At 39.7% G+C, this 21,145-nt stretch overlaps 1 protein-coding gene across 1 annotated transcript; it reads right to left on the bottom strand.

The window, feature by feature from the left end:
* Positions 1-244: 244 nt before the first annotated feature.
* Positions 245-20,138, bottom strand: LOC139729526 (tRNA-dihydrouridine(47) synthase [NAD(P)(+)]-like). The gene is made up of 13 exons (XM_071640452.1): positions 20,019-20,138; positions 15,917-16,069; positions 13,353-13,882; positions 12,733-12,920; positions 11,628-11,780; positions 9,605-9,721; positions 7,633-7,698; positions 5,730-5,840; positions 4,917-5,013; positions 3,884-4,010; positions 2,758-2,845; positions 1,323-1,504; positions 245-434 (listed from the first exon to the last, which is right to left on the bottom strand). Exons 2-13 carry the CDS (start codon positions 16,057-16,059, stop codon positions 362-364), a joined length of 1,875 nt encoding a protein of 624 aa, XP_071496553.1. The 5' UTR covers positions 16,060-16,069; positions 20,019-20,138; the 3' UTR covers positions 245-361.
* Between the last annotated feature and the right edge of the window lie 1,007 nt (positions 20,139-21,145).

Genomic DNA, 21,145 nt, shown 5'->3' with positions numbered 1-21,145 from the left:
CAGATGCTAAGCTTCACATTGATATATAATTTCTCCTACTTCATCACAAGGAAAATATTTTTAAAAACAGAAGAAGAAAAATAGAAAACTGTGACAGTTATATTGCCAAAGTCGGCTTTACATGCACCTTTCTTCCTTTTAAGATCTCTGATTTTATTCGGGTAATGTGATGACGCACAACATTTAACGGAAAAAAAAACAAAAACAAATCTCTTGCTCTGACATAAGAGGAGCCACCGTGTGATGGAATGGTGTGGTCGTGCCACGTCCTGTGAAGACATGCTCACTGTCCACAAAAGGTCTACGATTCCTCCACAGCTGTGAAAGGGGTAAACAGAGGGGCAGCCACTTGTCGTCGGGTTCACTTGTAGGCGTTGGCCTTGTGCTTGGGAAGAAAATGGAAGTCGTCTGGTACTGGACCGAGAAACATCTCACTGTAAAGGGAGCAAGACAAAAAAATGGTAACATCAGAACCAATGGAGGCGCTCTTAATCATTCCTTCATGTCAATGATGATACCATACATCTTTTCTTCAGGATGATTTTTTTTTTTCATTTGTTTGTACAAGGGACATAAAATAATCTTGCTCGTGGTAGTGGTTTTGTTTGAAATCTGACTGAATATAAGCATGAGTGAACATTTTTTGGGTACACTGTACATGTATTTGTGATCTTGCATCACGAAGCTGTAAACAAAAGGTTGCCACATGAGATTCCCACACCAAACATGTTGTGAGGTTTTTATTTTCGTGAATTTTGCAAGCCACATGCTATTCACAAATCTAAAGACATGCAAAAACATTGACGCTGATCCTGACATGAATGTGATGTGCAGGCATACTTCTCCAATCAGTACTGTACTCAACGATCACAAATCTAACTACTCGCAAAATCGTTGGGAAATTCGGATTCCCCAAATATTAGACTTGCTAGATATAATATAGTGTATACATGTACAGTACATATACAATATAGTGTATACATGTACAGTACATATATAATATAGTGTATACATGTACAGTACATTATGGAAGAGTTTACAATCTCGAAGGCATTTTCAGTCTCAGTATGACCTATCATTGATCAACAAGAAATGTGTTTGCAACCAACTGTAGTGGCAAATAATCAAAACTCTCAAAATATTGCTTTTCAGAAAAGGGGCTTTGAATAGCTGAAAATGATCCCCAAATCTTGGGGGTTTTATACTCTCTTGTGAGGACATGAATGACAGGTTTGTTTGTTTGTTTGTGTGTTTGTTTGTTTGTTTGTTTGTTTTCCAGGAAGCCTCCGTCAGAATAACAGGGAATTCGTGGCTCTGCATACCTTATTTTGAGCCAGTCCGCGCAATTGGCACTTGTCATCAGCGTCTCGAGGTCGTCACGGCCCACAAAGTAGGGGGGCCTCTGGTTGATCCTCTGGGGTAGGGTCTCCAGGAGGCCAACTGGGATGTAGCGGTGGAGGAAGGACAACCACTCCAGCAGGAACCGTCTCGTCTTCCGGACACCCTTGAAGGACATAGAAGTGCATTTCATTTAATTTGTTTTCTTTTCTTTTCTTTGCATTTCTTCGAATATCTGTTATTCCACTCTAAATGAAATAATACGGAGTTGGTAAAACAAACGCCATCAAACAGAAACAACTGGAAAGTGACGACCTCTGCATAGGCCACAGTGCCACTCATGAGATGAGTGCAAAATATTATCAGTTTACAGAATAAATTGGTATGAGGATTCTTGCATTCACTAAAAAGTAAACATTCATGTCAGCATGACCATGACGTTATCTGTAAAATTACGCACAATATCGTGACTTATTATCATCAATGTTTAATAGTTCCATTATGACTGTCATGATTATGTTTTTGGCTGTGATGATAAGGCCTTTTATAACCGGTTGTGTTATCATTATTCCTTTTGCTATCATTATCAACATTACAAATTTATCATCACCCTAATTTTCATGATGAATGCGCTTTGATTTCAGGACGGTAGGCAAAGTTTAAAATCGTTCTGCACATGCGCAAAACTGAGTTTCTCTCCATCATGCTGGTTTTCAGGATAGCTTTGGGTGGAAATTGCATTCGGTCAGTAAACAGGATGGAGCGGCTAGCTGCTGTAAAGCACACATGCATGTGACAGCTTACACAGTACAGAGGCACAAACACCCCCGCCCCCAGAAATCAAAACAGCCAACAAATCAGGAGGGTGCAAGATGGGCATGGTGGGTTATCTCTCCATCCTGTATGCCCTTATGTCCCCAATTGAAAGCTCCTTGATTACTAATCATTTTATAGCAACCTGCTTTTATTTAACATTATCAGGATTAGCATTATCCTTGCAGTTGCTATCAGTATTATCATTGCCACTAAAATCAGGTGATCATTGAAATCATTTCATCTACATTTAATATGGAGTTTTCTTCTTTTCTTTTATAATGTACACGTATTCATTCTTTGACTTGATTTCAAGTCGTTGTGAATTTTAATGTATAGTTTGTTTGTACTCCGTTGTTTCAATCCAATAACAAATGATTATAAATGATTACACATATTCACATCAGATATTTGTTTAGCGATTATTTTCAATAATATCCTATCCTTGTGCTTCTCATGATTCTGCCATGATCATATTTGATACCATGCATTCTTGTTTGTTTGTCTGTTTTTATGCAAATTTGGTAAACCAATTATGAAAGCGGAAAGAAATGATGTGAAATGAAAATCATCTTCAGAATTAACTTGTTGCACTCTATTTCTCACCTCTGTGTCTGAGCCCCAGTGTGTCAGTCCCATGTTGACATAGTCCTGCAGGAGGTCTAGACGTTCCCGGGAAGAGATGTCCCAGTGTCTGCAAGAAAGCACCAAATAACAAGAGATTTAAATATCTATGGGCTAGGCAAAGATCTGCAACATGGTAGCCTCTGTAGAGCTGGCGTGGACAAAATATTCTTCATTCTTCATTCTCCATTCTTCAAACTCAAGGAGTGTCAACTTACTGCAAAGACAAACTAGATTTATCAAATTCAGTCTCTTAACTCATAATATTAGCAGCGCACGTAGTTCAGTTAGTTCTAGTAGCTTTAAAATTCTGCTTTATTTCCCTAACAGATACGTAACAATACAATACAATACAATATTAGTATTTCTATAGCGCTCTTACAAATAGTACATATGTATCACAGCGCTTCACAAATCCATCTTTCACTCGGGAGGTAGGAGAAAAGAAAGATAGGAAAAACAAAAAAAAAACAAAAAAACAAAAAAAAAACAACATGGGAACATGGGAAAGATGAGGGGAATGACATGTAATTTCGCATGACAAATATTTGACAAATACTAAAGCATGTGTAGTAACTTGGTGTTTTAATCCGTTGAAGATGAGTCCAGAGAATACTAGGGCAGGTGTCTATGGGACATGTGAGTTATAGCAAAATCAGTCTTTCCTCATTGGGTTAATGGAAAATTAAAGTACTATAGTCAATCTTGCACAAGCTGAAAATTGGCAAAGTCAAAATAAAAATGATATTCCAGATGGATACAAACATGCCAATTCTTCTGTGTTAGTAGAATTGAATGTACACGGTAAGTCAAAGGACTTTCTCCAGTCCCTCTGGATTTAACTTAGACAGTGTTAGCTGCATTTCCCTTTGTCATTAACAAAACTCTAACCCCCTGGGTACCACATTTTTACCTGTCCATAGCTTTGTGTGTGGAATTTGTGCACATTTGACTCATCGGCCCAGAATGGGTTGATATTCATTTCTTGTGATGAATACAATGGATTTAAGAGCCACACTGCTCTCCACCCTCCATCTCCACAACTCCTTCTCTTCTCCTTCCTTTCTCCCCTACCCCCTCTTTTTTCCTGTCTGATCCCCGTCCTCACCTCTGCTCTTTTATCTCAGTGAAGACCCAAGGTTTGATCAGGGCTCCCCTGGCAATCATGAGTCCCGACGAGCCACTCTGCTCCCTGAAGAAATTGGCATCCTCGTACGACAGAATGTCCCCATTTCCTGGCAAACAATTCATGACGAGAAAAAGCCATCAACATCTAATTCTGGACGTGTCAACACTCCACATTATGCATTTAGCTTTGAATAGCACCTAAAAAACTTTGTATATCGTCTGCAACTCTGAACTCTTCAATCTTTATACCTAGTTTTGACAGCCTGCGTACGTTAGCTCAAATGTATCCAGGCATACGTGTAGTGCAGACTGGATATATTCTAAATTTTGTGCAATGGTTAAACCTTCCCTGACAAAGCAGAACATTTCTTATTTACTGCTATCCAAAACATCATCTTTCTTGATACAAGATACCGGGTAGGAGTGTAAACTATCTACAGTCAGATACCATGGTCGGTCGTATTGAAATGGTCCTGGGGGTGTTTAATAAAGCTGCTCTTAAGGTTACAAACGACTTAAGAACCACTAGTGATCAGTTCTGATGTGCTATACTTATCAGAATTTCCACAATTCAGCACAAGAACTGATCACTAGTCGTTCTTAAGTCATTCGTAACTTTAAGAATAGCTTTATGAAACACCTCCTGAGGTTGGATAGTGCAACAATCTATTCCTGAGACTCAAACTGTCTCATTTGCGCCCCGCTCTGAGGTCATTCCCTCAAAACCTCCTGCTCTCCCGCACGAGTGTGAATTTCTCCCACTCTTACTGTATGCCTTCTACATCCTCCTGCTAAAGATCTAGCATTCTCCTGCTAAACATTACATTTGTCACATAGATGTGGAAAAAAAGATTATTTCGATTAGAGATAGCATGAGATGGTCCATAATTGCTGAATATACATAATATACACACAGTGAATAACTAATCATACCAATAAAGATTAAAAGTACAATTACACACACAAACAGTTTGTGTACAAACACACATGGGTATAACTAAAACTGCTCTCACCAATGAAAGGGTAAGGAGCGGCTGCTTCTGCACACTGCCTGAGATAACTCCAGTCGGCCTGCTTGGTGTAACGCTGCTCTCGTGTCCGGCCATGCACCTGAAGTGCAGTCAACAATGCAAAGTGTGATAATTTGGTGTGAGCCTGACAATCAAATGCTCTTGAGACATGTGAGACAAGTTTTCTTCTGAACAGTCACAAGACCTTTTTCTTTGGTTTCATTATGTTTTTGTTACTGTATGAACAGTTTCCATTGCCCTTATAAAGGAAAACAAAACAACACACACACATACACACAAACATGCATATTGATAACTTCCATCAAGGATATTTTGTATCATTGGATCCCAATATGTCAGCAAAGGATTAATACAGCAACACTGGCTGTTGCTCAAGACATAGTTCTACTCATGTATGTTAAAAAAAGAAAAAAAATCCCAAATTGAATTCTTGACTCTTCTAAAAATAAGTGCCTAAATGCTTTCTAGACTTAAATACATTGTACAAGATCTAGAAACTTCAACAAAAAAGTGCATAACAAAATTACCACTATAAGCCGATATTACATTAGAATACCAACTTGAAAGATAGATAATGGAATAGATCACTATGAAAGGCTTTATACATGTATGCATTCATGTTAATATTCTACCATTAAATGTAATCTGCCATGACAACTGGATAATTCCCATAAAAAAAAACAAAAACAAAAAACAAAACACCCACAAATAAGAAAAGTGCTCCTGGCGCAGTATTCTAAAATATGTTATGCGGCAATACAAGTAGACCATGGAGCAAACATACAAGCCGCGTACCGTGACAACTGAAGCGCCCCAGTTGAGAACTTGGGGAATAACCTTGTGGGCGATGAGTTTCCCTTCTTGGATGCCCGTCCTCATCTTGACGGTCAGTGGGATGTCCAGCACCTTCAGGCACAAAAAGTGGAAGCAAGGATAGTAAATTAAATGAATGTTGTCTGATGTAGAATATCAAGAAACCAAGCAATATCTCGTCTAGTTTTAAAGTTCTGATGGGATGAATTGAACTCTCAAATGTTGCAGCTTAATGCACTTCTCCAAATATGCACTTCACAGGAGTGTAGATGGCAAAGAATACGCTGTGGGAGGGTTTATTTTATGAATTTTGCAAGTCGATGATATTCAAATCAATAACACAATAAAATATTGTCTTTTGTAAAACAAAAAGCATTGTATACTGCCTCAAAGGGGTAATTGCTAACTTTTCTTATTAAAAAGGATGACAGTTGTATCATTGCCATTCTGTAAACTACAACTGCTCACAATATTGTTTTACAAGCCCTGATTCATGAAAACGGTACTGAATAAATTCCATGTTCTTGTGTGAAATATAACAGATTCCCAGGAAATTGGATACCCACAGAAAATATATCGTCGCTGGGGCAACAAGACATCTTATCTACAAAATGTCAAATGTTCAGGAGAGCCAAAAAACATGCCGGCCAAAGCACTGTGGCAATGGGATAGCCTTTCCTTTGACATGCTGTGGTGGCTTCATTTTTGTAGTAAGACAGTTGGGATTTGGACAGGACATCACTTAACCCATTATTTGACCATTAATCTGAAAAAGTCATTTTCACCAAAATTGCAGATACAAGGTCTTGTCACCCCAGCGACGACATGTCACAGGTTGCGCAAACTTAGACTGGAAAAAAGAGGGGAAAAGATCAAGGTATAATAACAAGAGAAATAACAAGGGAAAAAAATACTCATAACATTAACAAAATTCCATCTCTGCAAACCATGGAATCCCTCCAGTAAGAATTAAAAATACTTTAATAATTGAAAAACAGCTTACAATCTGTATCCTCAACTATTACAACTTTGTCAAGGTTTACCCAGGCTGGCTCTACCCAAGACTAGCAATGGAGTTCTTCACTATACAGTTTATGCTGTTTCAGTGGGACTGGGATAAATCAGTTCATCTGCTTTAAAGGGCCATTATCATGACAAAATTTCTGAGGCGCACTAATTCTTTCCACTTAAATGTGACTACACATCTATTGAACAAAACATAACCCTATATCACTGAAATAAGTTTTGACAAAACCTAATAACCCCTTACAGATTGATACACATCCCTTCCTCTCTCATTCCACAATTTATTTGTGGCAACCTTTCATGCTCTTTAATGATGTATCAGATTATAATTTTTTTTTCCTTTTCTTTTTTAATCCAGCATGATCAAAATGTTGCTCAACGGAACAATTGTTTCCAATGGGTGGAAGCAAGTTTTCATGTATGTTGAGCTACTTTGTCTGCATAGCAATTCGTCTACGTCCTACGGCACACATACGAAGGCAAAGTAGTCTGACTTTGCAAAAATATCAGTGTTTTTTTGCCATCTCCAGTCTCTCCTTTGCAGCTTATTCTAAAGGAATTGTGCAGTTTTGGTGTAGATGGGACTGCAGGTTTCCAACTTTGGTCTTAGTGTGTGTGTGTGTGTGAGATAATGAGAAACCTCTTATCAAATATGGAAGAACATGTAATTCTTAGAGGAATTCAGAATTTGATCTTCAAATGTCTGAGATATCCAACCAAAGCAATCGTGATAAATTGGGAAAGGCCATGACTTTTATTTGGATCCCTTTGTATTACCTTGTTTTTGGATGTCTCAGTCATTTCAAAAACCGATTTTCATCAGATAAACTTTCCCAAGCTATGGGGGTAAATCACTTACCGAACTCATTCCCCTCACAATCTCTTGAAATTTCCCCATGCGATTCATCAAGCCAGAGCCAGCTCCCTGTCAAAAGAATAAAAAAAAACCAAAAAACGATGCAAGCGAATCAAAAACAAGATAAACATGGCATCACATCGTTACAGAATTTGCTTAAACTTCTGCCACTACACTGCAGACAAATCTTTTGTGGCAATTGTCTAACGTGTCATTGGTGGCGCTCTCTCATGGTCATCATGAGCAATTTCATGAAAATACAGCACGAGTGAACATACTAACACCAAAAATAGTCCATCTTCTATGGCATTGAGACATTTAACATAATACAAAGATGAGTATTGCATCATAGAAAACATACCGTAAAACGAAAAATGTTTGCATTGCATGTATTTCCATGTTTTGTGAATTTCGTGAGAGCCAAGATTCGCAGAATTCAGATGCATTTAAAAGTTCCTGCCCACACTATAAGCATTGAATGCCAGTAGCAATTCACAAAAATTTCATGCCGCCAAAAAGGCAGTCGACTCCAATTCTCAAAAATCTTATGTCATGAATACATTGTTTTACAGTACAACATTCCAAGCACAAAGCCATACACTGATAAATTGATAAAATGAGAATTTTTAGATTACTACAAATGAGTCACTTGCATCCACAACCTCCTCAATACTTGCTGCCAGAGTTCATGTCAAACTAGATATATCGCTACGGCTACTGATATGCCTCCGCCATAATGCATGGTTCTCCTAATAGGTCTATAGTACAATGTCTTGACAATGTGTGATGACAGTTTCACACAATTGGCAAAATATTAAAATGACAGGTTTGACACAAATGTGCTGAATGTTCACTTTCCTAGAACTAGGTTCAATTGGATGAATGATTAAAATGTCAGAGTGCAGGTATTTGGGGAACTGACGATTTTTACTTGACATTTGACCCTTTTATAAGTTTATGCATTGAGTAATTTTCAAGGTATTGAGAAAAAGTATAATTTCAGTATTAAATGCGAAAATAGCATTATCTAAACCTGGCCTTTGACCTTTGACCTCACAGTTCCAAAGAGAATCACTGTTAGGTTGAACATGCATAAATATGTAAGTTTCATGATGATACCTTGAGTTACTTTCGAGATATGGAGGAAAAAGTGCAATTTAGCACTTTCACTTGACCTTTACCTTTTGACCTTTGACCTTTTGGCAAGAAACTTCCCCAAAAATATATATTGGGTAATACATGCCATACATCAAGTTAAAGAAAAAAAAAATTCAGGCATATTGCATTTTAAGGAAAGTAGTGATATTTTGAGGAGTTGATCTTGACCTTTGACCCCCTGACCTTTGACCCATGACCCCCAACTTCCCTAGATAATCACTGCCCATCGGTACAAGCACATATACTAAGTTCCATGAAGATACCTTGAACCATTTGCGAGATATGGAGAAAAACATGAAATTTCATTTTTTTTTCCACAAAATAACCTGTGACCTTTGACCTTTGACCCTGTGACCCTAAAATCCACACAAAGTATTATCCCCCAAGGATATACCCTCATACCAAGTTTGATGTAAAACCACCACACGGTTCTTGAGATATCGACAAAAACAAAACGGGATGGACGGACGACCCGAAAACATAATGCCTCCGGCCACTTCGTTGCGGAGGCATAATAAAATGTTGACAGATCCTTAAATAACTTTTGCTGTGACCAAGGGTGCAATCTCTCAGAAAACGTTTCTACTTTTATCTCTTTGTTAACATGCTTTACTGAGACAATTATTTTAACTCAGCTTAATTCAAATCATTTTCTTTCACCTTAATTCTTCTGTGAAGGGTTAGCTAAATGAAATACACTGACTGCTGGTCTGTACACAGATCTAATCTAAGGACTAAGATAGGCATCATCCACATCTGTCTGAAGGCCACATTTGTCAAGAGATGCAAATTTAAGATTTCTACCAGCCAGTCTCACCTTGTGGTAAACCAAGTCAATGGGACATCCGACATTGACGTCAATGAAGTCGATGTCGATGGTGTTGCTGAGGAGCTCTGCACATTTGGTCATCGTGTCTGGGTAGCCACCACAAAGCTGCATGGTGTTACAAAAACAAACAGTTACAAGAGAGATATCACAAAACAACCAGTCAGCCAACTCCTAAGGTTCAATCACCAAGACTGTGACTGGGATTTTGATGCGATTGAGAGCATAATGATTATCTTTGCATACAGTCTGACCTGCAAGAATTGGTCACCTGTGTTTGGCAGATGAATCATTGACCATTTGTGACCGTGCACCTCAAAACGAACATAAAGTCGCACACACTGATTTTGCGTGAGGACTGAAAATAAGTGAAAGGGGTCAACCTAGCTGAACTTGACTTTTTCATATTTTCTGAAAGAGCTGGTCTTCTTTTACATTATGGTCAAATTTGGTATCATAAAACGGGCAGGAAAGTGTGTTTTTTTAGCAGTTTATCTTGAACATTTTTGGTAGAATAGTGTGATTAGGTGTGTCTTTAGAATCCCTTTTTCATTTCTAAAAAACCTTGTCCACACTCTTCACTTTCAACTCTAATAACTTTTAAAAGGATAGTGCTACTGCTTTGAAAGTTGGCATCAATTATGGACAGAATGTGTTGATGAGGCATGCTCAATTTCATTTTAATTTGATAATTCCTTCATTGTTTTTACTCTGGTGGTTTACTTCCTGTTTTTTGTCCCATTCATCGCACAGCCAGCACGGTTTGGTAAAGATTAAGCGCTTGAATAGACACTGTACTTCAGAGCCTCTTTTCTCAGTTCACACTTTTCCTGAGTTTGTGCTTTCTTTCCAATATTTAGATAGGTTAGGAGAGTCCATTTGATTTGAGTTATACACCATTTTAAAGCTTTAAGTCTGCTCTTTCAGAATATGGTCTTAACTAAAAATTCATGTCTGGCGACTTTTTGTTTGTTTTGAGGTGCAGGGTCACATTTACATTTAAGAGGGTAAAAATACAAGGTAAGCACCCCTTGTGTCCACACACAATGAAGCAGTAAGGTATCTGTGCTACAGTAACATACTTTTATTGTCTCATTTGAAGCAAATGTAGAGTGCTTAAATTGTGGCATTGCACAGTACATAATACGCATGGCATTCACACTCAAAAGAATTTAAGAGGGATTAATTGCTAAAATGTATCATAATTGTACAATGTACTTCTACCTACAATTAGCACCTCTTGGAATATCTTTGATATGAGAATTGAAATGATTCAAAGCCAAATACCTGACCACCTGCTTCATACAGGCTTTGAACCACTTTGCTGAGAACCACTCTCCCTGTATGTTTGGGGTGGGGTGCATTAAGGGGAGAGGAAGGGGAGAAGGGAGGGAAATCATTAAAGGACAAGTCCACCTTCATGAACATGTGGATTGAGTGAATGCAGCAATATTAGTAGAACACATCAGTGAAAGTTGGGGGAATATCGGACAATCCATTCAAAAGTTATGAATTTCTATATATGCAGTCACTGCTGGATGAGAAGACCACTACAGTGTATGATGTCCCATGCATAGAACAAATAAAGAAAATGTAAAATGAATTTCACAAAATTATATATATATTTTTTAAAGTGCATGATTTCCTCGACTTGTCACTGACGTATGTTAAGGGCTATTTGGTCCCCCCTGCCTTCTGAAAGGGGCAAGTCAAGTGTTCTTTCACTATGCAAGAAAATTGAAAATATGTTGAATTTTCTCTGTTTTCCTATCGTTCTACACATGTGACATCACACGCTGTAGTAGTCTTCTCATCTAGCAGCGACTGAGCAGGAACTTCAAGATTGATAACTTTTGAAAAGATTTCCCAATTTTCCTCAAACTCTCACTGATGTGTTTTACTAATATTGCTGCATTCACTCAATCCACATGTTAGATGAAGGTGGACTTGTCCTTAAAGGAGCAGGATAGGGATGGGCGATTCACAGGGTAAGGGTACACCAGCAGGCACCCACCTGCACCCCAAAGACGTCCTCAGAAGGGTGCCTCTTCAGCAGGGCCCACTCAGAGGTCTGTCCCTGCAGTAGGTTGGTACACATCGCCATCTCGCCACATGTAATGTCAGCCCCAAGCTGCTTGCAGACTTTGCGAAATGGGAGATTGCCCACCTAAGATGAGAAAAAAAGGGAGGGAAGGAAGTTACATTTTTGTTTGTGGAGTCAGAGCTCTATGTACATGAATCATGTGCATTGCATGATTTCAATTTGGGATACTTTTGCGTGCAATAACAAAAACACAATAAATCAAACCTACCAGTAAAAAAACTCTTGGAAAGTTTAAGTCATCATTCTGTCCATTAGAAGCTTTGGGGGCATCAGAAGAGAATAATATACTTCTCTCTTGTACACAATGACAATAAGAGGGAAAATACGAACAACTAGAAAAGTACTCAGAGAGTGAAGACCTCTGCTAAGTCGCTTATTTTCACCCATACACACATATGTTCCTTGTGCCATTATCGACTTTCCCAGGTAAGCTTCATCCAAACCTGCTTGCAACTTTTTTAAATTATTTTGCAAACAGACAGACAAACAAACAAATGAACAAACAACAACAAAAATGCTGGCAAAAACATAAAGACAGCATTCATGCCAAACTACACGTTATCATTGTCTGCCAGGGATACATGGAGTAGATTTTCTCCAAAATTTCTGCAAATATGTTTCTACATAAAGTACTGCCACAGAGGCAGCATAATTTGACATCTTTATCCTAATTTGAAATCCCTTTTGACACATCACTCTCATTTTGAAGAGAGGTAGGTAAGCTCCACTAGGGGCCATGCTGAAATAAAAAACTTGCCAAATTGTGCTACAGTGGACTTCTGTTGTAAGGAAGTCCTTGGGGTTGGCAGTTTTTTTTTTCCCGTTATATTGAAATTCATTACAACCGAACAAATGAAAATACATAGAGTGGATAATGTTGCGGCCTGAATTTTTACTTTGTTGTAACTAGAATTTTGTTATATAACCGTGTTTGTTATAACGGGAGTGCACTGTACTAAAAAAAAAAAAAAAATCAATTAGATGAAAGAGCACAACTAATGGTTGTCCGACTCACTGTCGTAAGAGGAGCCAGCAGCAACTTATTCTCAACATCCAAGCTCTTCTTCTCACAAGGCCTCAGTTTGATGATGTCTGCGTCGGTTACGGCCCCTGCATGCCTTGCGGCATTCTCTGTAGCTATGGTGACCTTCCCAGCCAGGTCATTGGGTGTGCCGGCCTGGTTCAGGCTCCCATTCTTGCCACCTCTCAACTTCTGTTCATCGGGTTGGGCTGCTCTATCTGAAGTCATCGGTTTTGCATCCTCCGTGGTAGGAATGTTCGGACCCCTCTTGAAACTGTTCTCTGCCTTTTCCCCAATGTCGTTGCTATTGTTATTGCCCCTGTCTACCTGGATGACCTCATCTGAAGTAAGAGTCTGGCCACAACTTTGCCCTGTGACTGCATCGCTTGGCACGGTTACACCGTGTGTATCATTTGAATCATCTCCAAGTGAACTTGCCGCACCTCCTGTGGAGGCCAAGGATGTTGGGACACTCTGTGCAACCTCACTAATTGATGGAGAATCAAGTTTCCCTGCTACGGCACTCTGTTTATTTTCAGGAGCACAAACTGTACTGACATTATCACAGGAGTTGCCTCCACCTTTAGCATTTGAAGTATGATTCGAAGACTTACTCGTCTTCAGTGATTTCATGTACTGATCATACTTTTTGAAGTCATACTTCTTTTTCCTGAGTTGAATCTGAAGATTTCTTGAAAGCGCATTCAATACAATTTGCTTCCCACCCGTTTGCTTGACCTTTTCATCGTCGATAATGCTCTTGAACTCTGCGTCTATATGCGAGGAGCCAAATCGGCACAGGAGTCCAAATGGGCAGGCGCCAAACTGGTCGAAGATGAAGCAGCGCGGGCCCACATCGGGCAGTTTGTCATCCATCAGCTTCTTGATGTTATGACTGTACTTGCACTGCTCCCCGTACTGACACGTACCGCCGCGTAGCACATCAAGGCACGGGCGCTCACTGGGCAGCGTGTGTTTGTCACGGGGCCGGTGCTTGTTTTGACCTCTGACCCTTTGTTTCTTGGTTGGAGGCTCGTCACCAGATCCCTCACGGATACCTTTGGTCTTGCCATGATTGGCTTCTGTTGACCGCTGTTGGTTATTCCTTGCAAACTTTTCCTTTACTTTTGAGAAATCTATATAGCTATATAGCAAAATCAGAAGGGAAAAAAAAAAAACAATTCAACTAGAATTTAGTGATATACACGTGTATACTTTCATCATTATTTATAATGTGCATTCGGATTCTGTATGTCACGACCACATGTTTTGCATCATTGGCCTGTCTGCTCGAGGCCAGTATCATAAGCATATTCAATATTTGGAACAATTTACCTGAATGCATACACTGTAAAACAAGCAGACTTGATAGACAAATTTAAATCCATGTTAAAATTCAAAAACTTATTTGTTTATTGAGTAGTCTCATGTCTTACCATCTCTGAAGCTGTACCTATTTCTTCTTCCTTTCTTTCTTTCTTTCTTTTTCTTCCTTTTATATATTTTTTTTCTGTAGTACTTTTAGAGACATTTCATGTGATAATGCGCTATATAAATATTGTGAATTATTATCATTATAGTATGTGCTACAAAGCCTGGAAACTGCTCACAACATTTCATGATCAGCAATACAGCTTTGTTTCACATAGTACAGCATACTTTGATACACTTGTAAACATCCAGCAGCTAAATGATTCCATTTGCTCCATGGTAAAAAAACTAGATGTTATTCTTACAGATATTACATAATTTGAATTATTTTGTACGGCGATGTTTCATGGACTATCAAAACTACCGTCCTTGTTACAAATTGTACATATCCCACACCTGTGTATACATGTATGTGACCCTGCAAGTAGTTCAAAGCAATACTTATTTCATACACAATGCCAAACAATATGTGACCCGCTACAACAAAAGGATCCGAAAGTCGGAAGGGACAATTTTCTGAAAAGGACATGACATTATTCCCTTACTCTTCCACTTTAATTTCATGTATAACACCACTCATAAAAGTACTTGGTTGCGGAGATATCGATGATTTTATTACAACGTGTAGCACATGTTGAGTGGTATAGGAAATCAGCATTTTGAGAAAACCAGCTCAAAGTTTTCCTTCCGACGCTATCATGATCAAGGGGAGGCAAGAAAGTTGTCACCTTGTGACAACAGATGGTACATGCTCCTAGCAACCTCTGCGATGTTCATTCAAGCTTAGTGCCAGCGGTCTACGCACGACCAATAAGTAACCAGGATGCCACACACTGACCAATAAGATCACTCCCCCATTGCTAGGGGCGGAGCCTAACTGTGGAGCTAAATCCAAATCTTTGGACATGTTTCTGTTCCTTTGAAAGTCGGAAAATCATGGCCCAGAAAAACGCTAATTTCTTGCCTTTCCTTAGATGATTTTGCTTTAAATTTCGGCAGACTATAGATGATAAATCAGACTACAAAATTATGCCATACAAAAGAAAAATCCAGTTGTTTTGACCGATTTTGATGATCTCCCTTCAAACTCAATTTTCTCAGCTCAGCCGTCAGCGACTTTAGGATCCTTTTGTTATGGCAGGTCACATATGATAATAATAACAGAACAAGCCAAATTTATGAACTGACAATTTGGTCATTGTGAACTTCCCAATTTGAGTCACCTTCATAAGAATTATCCACAGTGTGAGAGTTACTATTACAACAGCAAATAGATTGGAAGTGTTAATGACATAAACATAGACATCTTTTCATTCGACTCAGTTCAACTCCTTTGTGCATGTGGTTGTGCCATACAACTTGCCAGAACGTTTGCCAGCATATTTTTTAGATTTCCTCTAAAATCTTGTCTACACTGTTGATCGAGCCCACTCAAGTGTAACGATGTTACAGCATTACATAAAGGCCATTGTGTTAGGTTAATTGGTTAGAAGGATTTGATCCCAATATACTGTCCCTTGATTTTGACTTTAGGACATTGTTGCTGATTGCAAAAGTTATGGTTAATTACGCACCATTCAATCAGGGAGGTTCTCTCTCACACCTAACTGATTCAACAAAGGAAAGAAAGAAATTCAATTGTACCACAATGTATAAGCAATGTTGAGACATGACCCTTCCCACAGAAAGATGTAAACCTTTACATCACTGATTATGCCATGGCGGACTAAAGACTTATAAATCTTACTCGACTTTGATCGGTGCACTTCCTGGTTGTGCCCTGACATAGGCCAGTAACTCGTCACGTGATGGAACCACCGGTGCAGGCGCAGGACTAGGACGAGACTCTGGACATGGTCTGTCTTCGTTTGTCTCTGCATGATCAGCCATATTCTTGGTTCTGGTGTTCAATGAGGCACAAACAAACTTTGCATTGCAATCAAATGATGAATTGATCAATACCCCCTGCATGTATTCCATTGAAGCATAAAAGGAACAATGGATCTATAGTGAAATAATCATCAGAATGAATTATTACACACTTAATTTCTGATTTTACTCTAAGTTTGTTACATTTCATGTATGGCAATAATATTGGAATACTGATAATTTGATTGTGATTACATTATTGCTGATCTTCTACATAAAAAGAAAATAACCATATTGGTAGGGAGCAAAGAGAAGTAAAGACAATAGCACTGCTACTACAGTGGTGGATCCGAGTATGGCACTAGTAGACAGAAAGATCAAAGACTTTAACGGCTAGTATAGTATTGGTTACTATGTGAAAATATAGCGTTTCACTTTTTGCAATGTGCTTAGAAACCACTTTTAGAAAATGTTAAAAAGCAAAAAATTCTTAGAGGAATTCAATATAGTATCTATTTGAATGAAAACATGTTTTGAAATGGCTAGGGTTATATCCAAACACAAGATAAAACAAGGCAACACTTAAATGGTGGGTCCCACCTTTTATTAGGATTGCTTTGATTTGGATATCTCAGCCATTTTAAGACCAATTGTTATCAAATAAACTTTGAATTCTTCTCAGAATTATATGCTCTTTCATATTTCATTTAAGAGGTTTCTCCGTATCTCAAGAAACCATCAATCAAAAAGCTTTGGAAACCTCAATCCCTATCTCAACTGAAACTGTTTCATCCCTTTGGATAAAGGAGCCAGAGTTTTTGATTTTAGGTAATTGCATACAGGCAATTAACCGCACCAGAGACCCCAACCCGTACAGCGCCCTGCTCCAGGGTCAGTCCGGGAAACCCGCTCATGAGGACCGCCCCCGCGTACGAGGATGGTCCCTCCTCATGAGGACCTCCCCCCTCCTCATGAGGCCCCCCGGGGAACGCCTCATGAGGCCCCCCCTTCACTTCTTATTCATCTCACATCTGACGTATAAATTGTCGCAACTTTGCACGGTGATTTTTTGTTACACACACATGTCCACTATCCATGATGAAAAGAAGAAAAAATCCTGTCTGTTTTTTTTTTTTTTAAATCGAGTTTTAATCACCCGATGCAGAGCGCCCATCAAAACACGGGCGCCAACGCGTTCGCACAATGCAAGACTGCCGCACCTAGCGGCCTGATCCGACTAAATATTTTCGATGCTTTTTTCTGCGGCTCTCACCTCTCCGCGCACGAATCAGCCTCGTGAAGCTGAAGTCTGACATCTTTTTACACAAATTCGTAACGAGAAAAATTAAATCAGTACTAACCTGATCTTGTCCATATATTCCAAATTACTATTCCACACTGATAGAGTAGGTGGGTAGATGACATACTCCAGTTTGTTAGCAAAATAATCACTTTGTAGGTATGACGAGTTCACTTTCTTCGTCAATTCCGCCCACGATTCCGCCGCCCGCTTACCGTTTGGGCGCTTTCTCTGGAATCATCCCGCGACGCGACGTACGTCGCATCACATCACGCATCCAGCACATACCAGTCTGGTACTTAGTATGTGCTGGATGCGTGATGTATGCGACGTACGTCGCGTCGCGGGATGATTCCAGAAAAAGCGCCCAAACGGCGGAATCGTGGGCGGAATTGACGAAGAAAGTGAACTCGTCATACCTACAAAGTGATTATTTTGCTAACAAACTGGAGTATGTCATCTACCCACCTACTCTATCAGTGTGGAATAGTAATTTGGAATATATGGACAAGATCAGGTTAGTACTGATTTAATTTTTCTCGTTATGAATTTGTGTAAAAAGATGTCAGACTTCAGCTTCACGAGGCTGATTCGTGCGCGGAGAGGTGAGAGCCGCAGAAAAAAGCATCGAAAATATTTAGTCGGATCAGGCCGCTAGGTGCGGCAGTCTTGCATTGTGCGAACGCGTTGGCGCCCGTGTTTTGATGGGCGCTCTGCATCGGGTGATTAAAACTCGATTTAAAAAAAAAAAAACAGACAGGATTTTTTCTTCTTTTTATCATGGATAGTGGACATGTGTGTGTAACAAAAAATCACCGTGCAAAGTTGCGACAATTTATACGTCAGATGTGAGATGAATAAGAAGTGAAGGGGGGGCCTCATGAGGCGTTCCCCGGGGGGCCTCATGAGGAGGGGGGAGGTCCTCATGAGGAGGGACCATCCTCGTACGCGGGGGCGGTCCTCATGAGCGGGTTTCCCGGACTGGGGTTAACATGCAATAATACATTGTATATGATCAACAATAAAATAAGATTAAGAAGAAAGTATCAATAGCAGTGCAGTACATGTACCTGCACACCCAGGGAACAATTTTCCTGGTATCGCATAGCAATTTGCTATGCATTTTGACACCACTGCTACACAAACTTTGGTGTAGCAGTTTTCTTACATAGCTCATAGAAGTGTACAGGATATCATTGAAAATATTTTTCATCAGCTGAAATTGCTAATCAAATTTGAGTTTGAAAATTATTGCCTGCCACCCTACTACTAGTGGCCAAACACTGTACAGTAACAGGGGCTGTTATACTAGTACTAGAGTATTTTAGTGATCTACTTCTAATAGGCTAGTGTGTGTGTATAGTAGTGGAACTAACAATATAAATTTATTACAGTTAGTTTGAACAGAAAAATACAATTGAATTTACACTAGATCTAGTCTATTTTCAGTTGACAGCTGTCAGTTACATAGACCAATACTCGATAGCACAAACAGTCGAGTCAACACTCAACATGACCAAAGTGACAGAATAATCTACTTGTTGATTGTGGTCGCTAATCAGGAATGGAAGAAGAAGAAGAACCATGACAACAGTAACAGGATCAGGGCTCCAGCCTGTCCAGGCCAGGAGGACCACATCTTTCATCTCATGAGCAAAAATCAACTTTTTTCCTACATTTACCACTTTGGTCGGTATGACTATGAAGCCTAAACTAAACTAAGGAAAGGAATATTATTTGATTAATAATTCATTAAAATACACCTTCTAATAGACGGGGATTACATGAGGGTACTGCAGGGGCGAATCCAGGAATTCTGTAAAGGGGGGGGGGGTGGGGGCCTGACTAATATTTCTGGTACCACTTCCAGGTTTCATTTCATTTGCATTCTTTTTATTTCTTTTGTTTTTAACGAAAAATAAAGGGGGGGGGGCGTGCACCGGCTGCGCCCCCCTCTGGATCCGCCACTGGTACTGTAGCCTTTAGGCTTTATCATAGTCTACTGTGTACTGCCATCAATGCAATGGCCAATGCCAATGCTAAAGGCAGAGACTCCAACCCCAAGCACCTTCTGATCTGGAGTCACTGCACTGTGCTGTGGAGATTCTCCCGCCTGAAACCCCTAGCATACAGGAGACTCCAACTTGATGTGCGCGAAACGCATATCACGAGTGCGAAGTTCCTTGCAGCCGGGGTCCAGGGCCCGCTTGGGCTCTGGAAGCTCTAATAATTAGGGTTAACTTGAGTGGTGAGTTGATGCTCTCTCGTGCTATCTAACTTAAGGCATATTTTTCAACATATAAAATAAGAGTTAAGACAAAAAAGTAAGAAATCATTTCAAGCGGGAGACACAGATGTCAGAGCCAAGGTGGAAGAAATTAAATCTCAAGCGGGAGAACGGGAGATTTTGCAAAAATGGGCTTTCGGCGGGAGATCTTCCGTCGAAAGCGGGAGAGTTGGAGTCTCTGCAAAGCTTATAAAGGCAATTCATGATCATATCATATGAAGTGATGCGCGCACATGCGACTCATACACACCATGCACCAGCAGCATACACGTGCAACAACAAACACGGAAAGCAGCATATGGGGCTGATCTGCATTCAGTCAATCGACATGGCACTACCCAAACGTTTGCGGACTTACACCTTCGCTCGTCCGTGGGGTTAACATAGACTTACCGCTTTAACTCTCCTCTCTTTTTTCCCCTGCTACGGTTTTTGGCTACTAAGGGCGTTGAGAAGTATTTCACGTAATGTTCTGCTATCCACAAGGGTGTAAGTGAGCAGTAGTGAAGAGCTAGCTTATAGGAGCTAGCTTACGTAACCGAGTGCAATAATAATGTGTTGCAAAGCAAGCTAGCTGGGCTTTTTGTGTGTACGTGTGTGATGTGCGCACCGGCGCCTCCCCCCCCCCCCTCCCCAATCACCACCACTGCATGCACCCCGACCCACCCTCCCCCTGCCCCTCCCCCCCCCCCCCCACCACCAGCGATATTTTTATTATCGTGTCATTCCCATGTTCAAGGTAATGTTCTTACTGAAGAGAAGAATCAAACAAGCGGCTACATTGGAAAAAAAAGTCTAATTGAAATGGTCAAGTCTGCCACGTTTTCTGAGAAAAAAAAAAAGGGAATATTGGTGGCAACTATAATACTCATGCAAATAATGTCATCATCTGACAAGTCCTTTCAACGGGTTAATATGTTTCACAGCCTTTCCTCCTGTTGTTCTGTTTAATTGCCTCACAATGACGTAATTTGATACGAAACGGGGAAAAATTCCTGTTGATTTTGGGTATCAACATGAACAGAGAAAATTTGGGAGCCTGTCACCGGCGGCAAATTTGTGAGGTGGCACCAGCTAGGCCACCACCATACTAATTACATACCGTAACCATTTCGTGAATTACATGCATATGAAACATCGTAGTGTGATTTTGATGAAAATTCAACTTCTGTGTTTGTCCAATATTTGACATTGCCTATTGTGTTTCGTGTGTTACATGCATATGCTAAACTAGTATGCATGTAATACGATATATGTTTATAAGTAATCTGATATATGCATATGATATAGGCATATATTTCTTGTATTACATGCATATGAAACATCGAAGTGTGATTTTGATGAAAATTCAACTTGTGTGTTTGTCCAATATTTGACATTGCATATTGTTACATAATACTACATACTAGCTACCGTATGATACGTTATGAATTCCATGTTTAAAAAGATCTCATTCGATCAACAGTGCAATGAATTTTTATGTCGATCTTGGTTTTTATTTCAAATCTTGCAAAAATGTC

Source organism: Diadema antillarum, unplaced genomic scaffold, assembly GCF_040938485.1.
Source record: "Diadema antillarum isolate AM-2024a unplaced genomic scaffold, OU_Dant_1.0 seq00000244_RagTag, whole genome shotgun sequence".
Lineage (NCBI taxonomy): Eukaryota > Metazoa > Echinodermata > Echinoidea > Diadematoida > Diadematidae > Diadema > Diadema antillarum.
Note: the sequence above shows the minus strand (reverse complement) of the source record. Positions and strands in the feature narration are given on the sequence as shown.

Coding starts and splice junctions, on each gene's coding strand:
- LOC139729526 (XM_071640452.1), bottom strand. CDS start 16,059: ATGGCTGATCATGCAGAGACAAACGAAGACAGACCATGTCCAGAGTCT. Junction 13,883..15,916: donor AGTGCACCGATCAAAGTCGA/GTAAGATTTATA, acceptor TTTGCTATATAG/CTATATAGATTTCTCAAAAG. Junction 4,011..4,916: donor CGCTCCTTACCCTTTCATTG/GTGAGAGCAGTT, acceptor ATTGTTTGCCAG/GAAATGGGGACATTCTGTCG.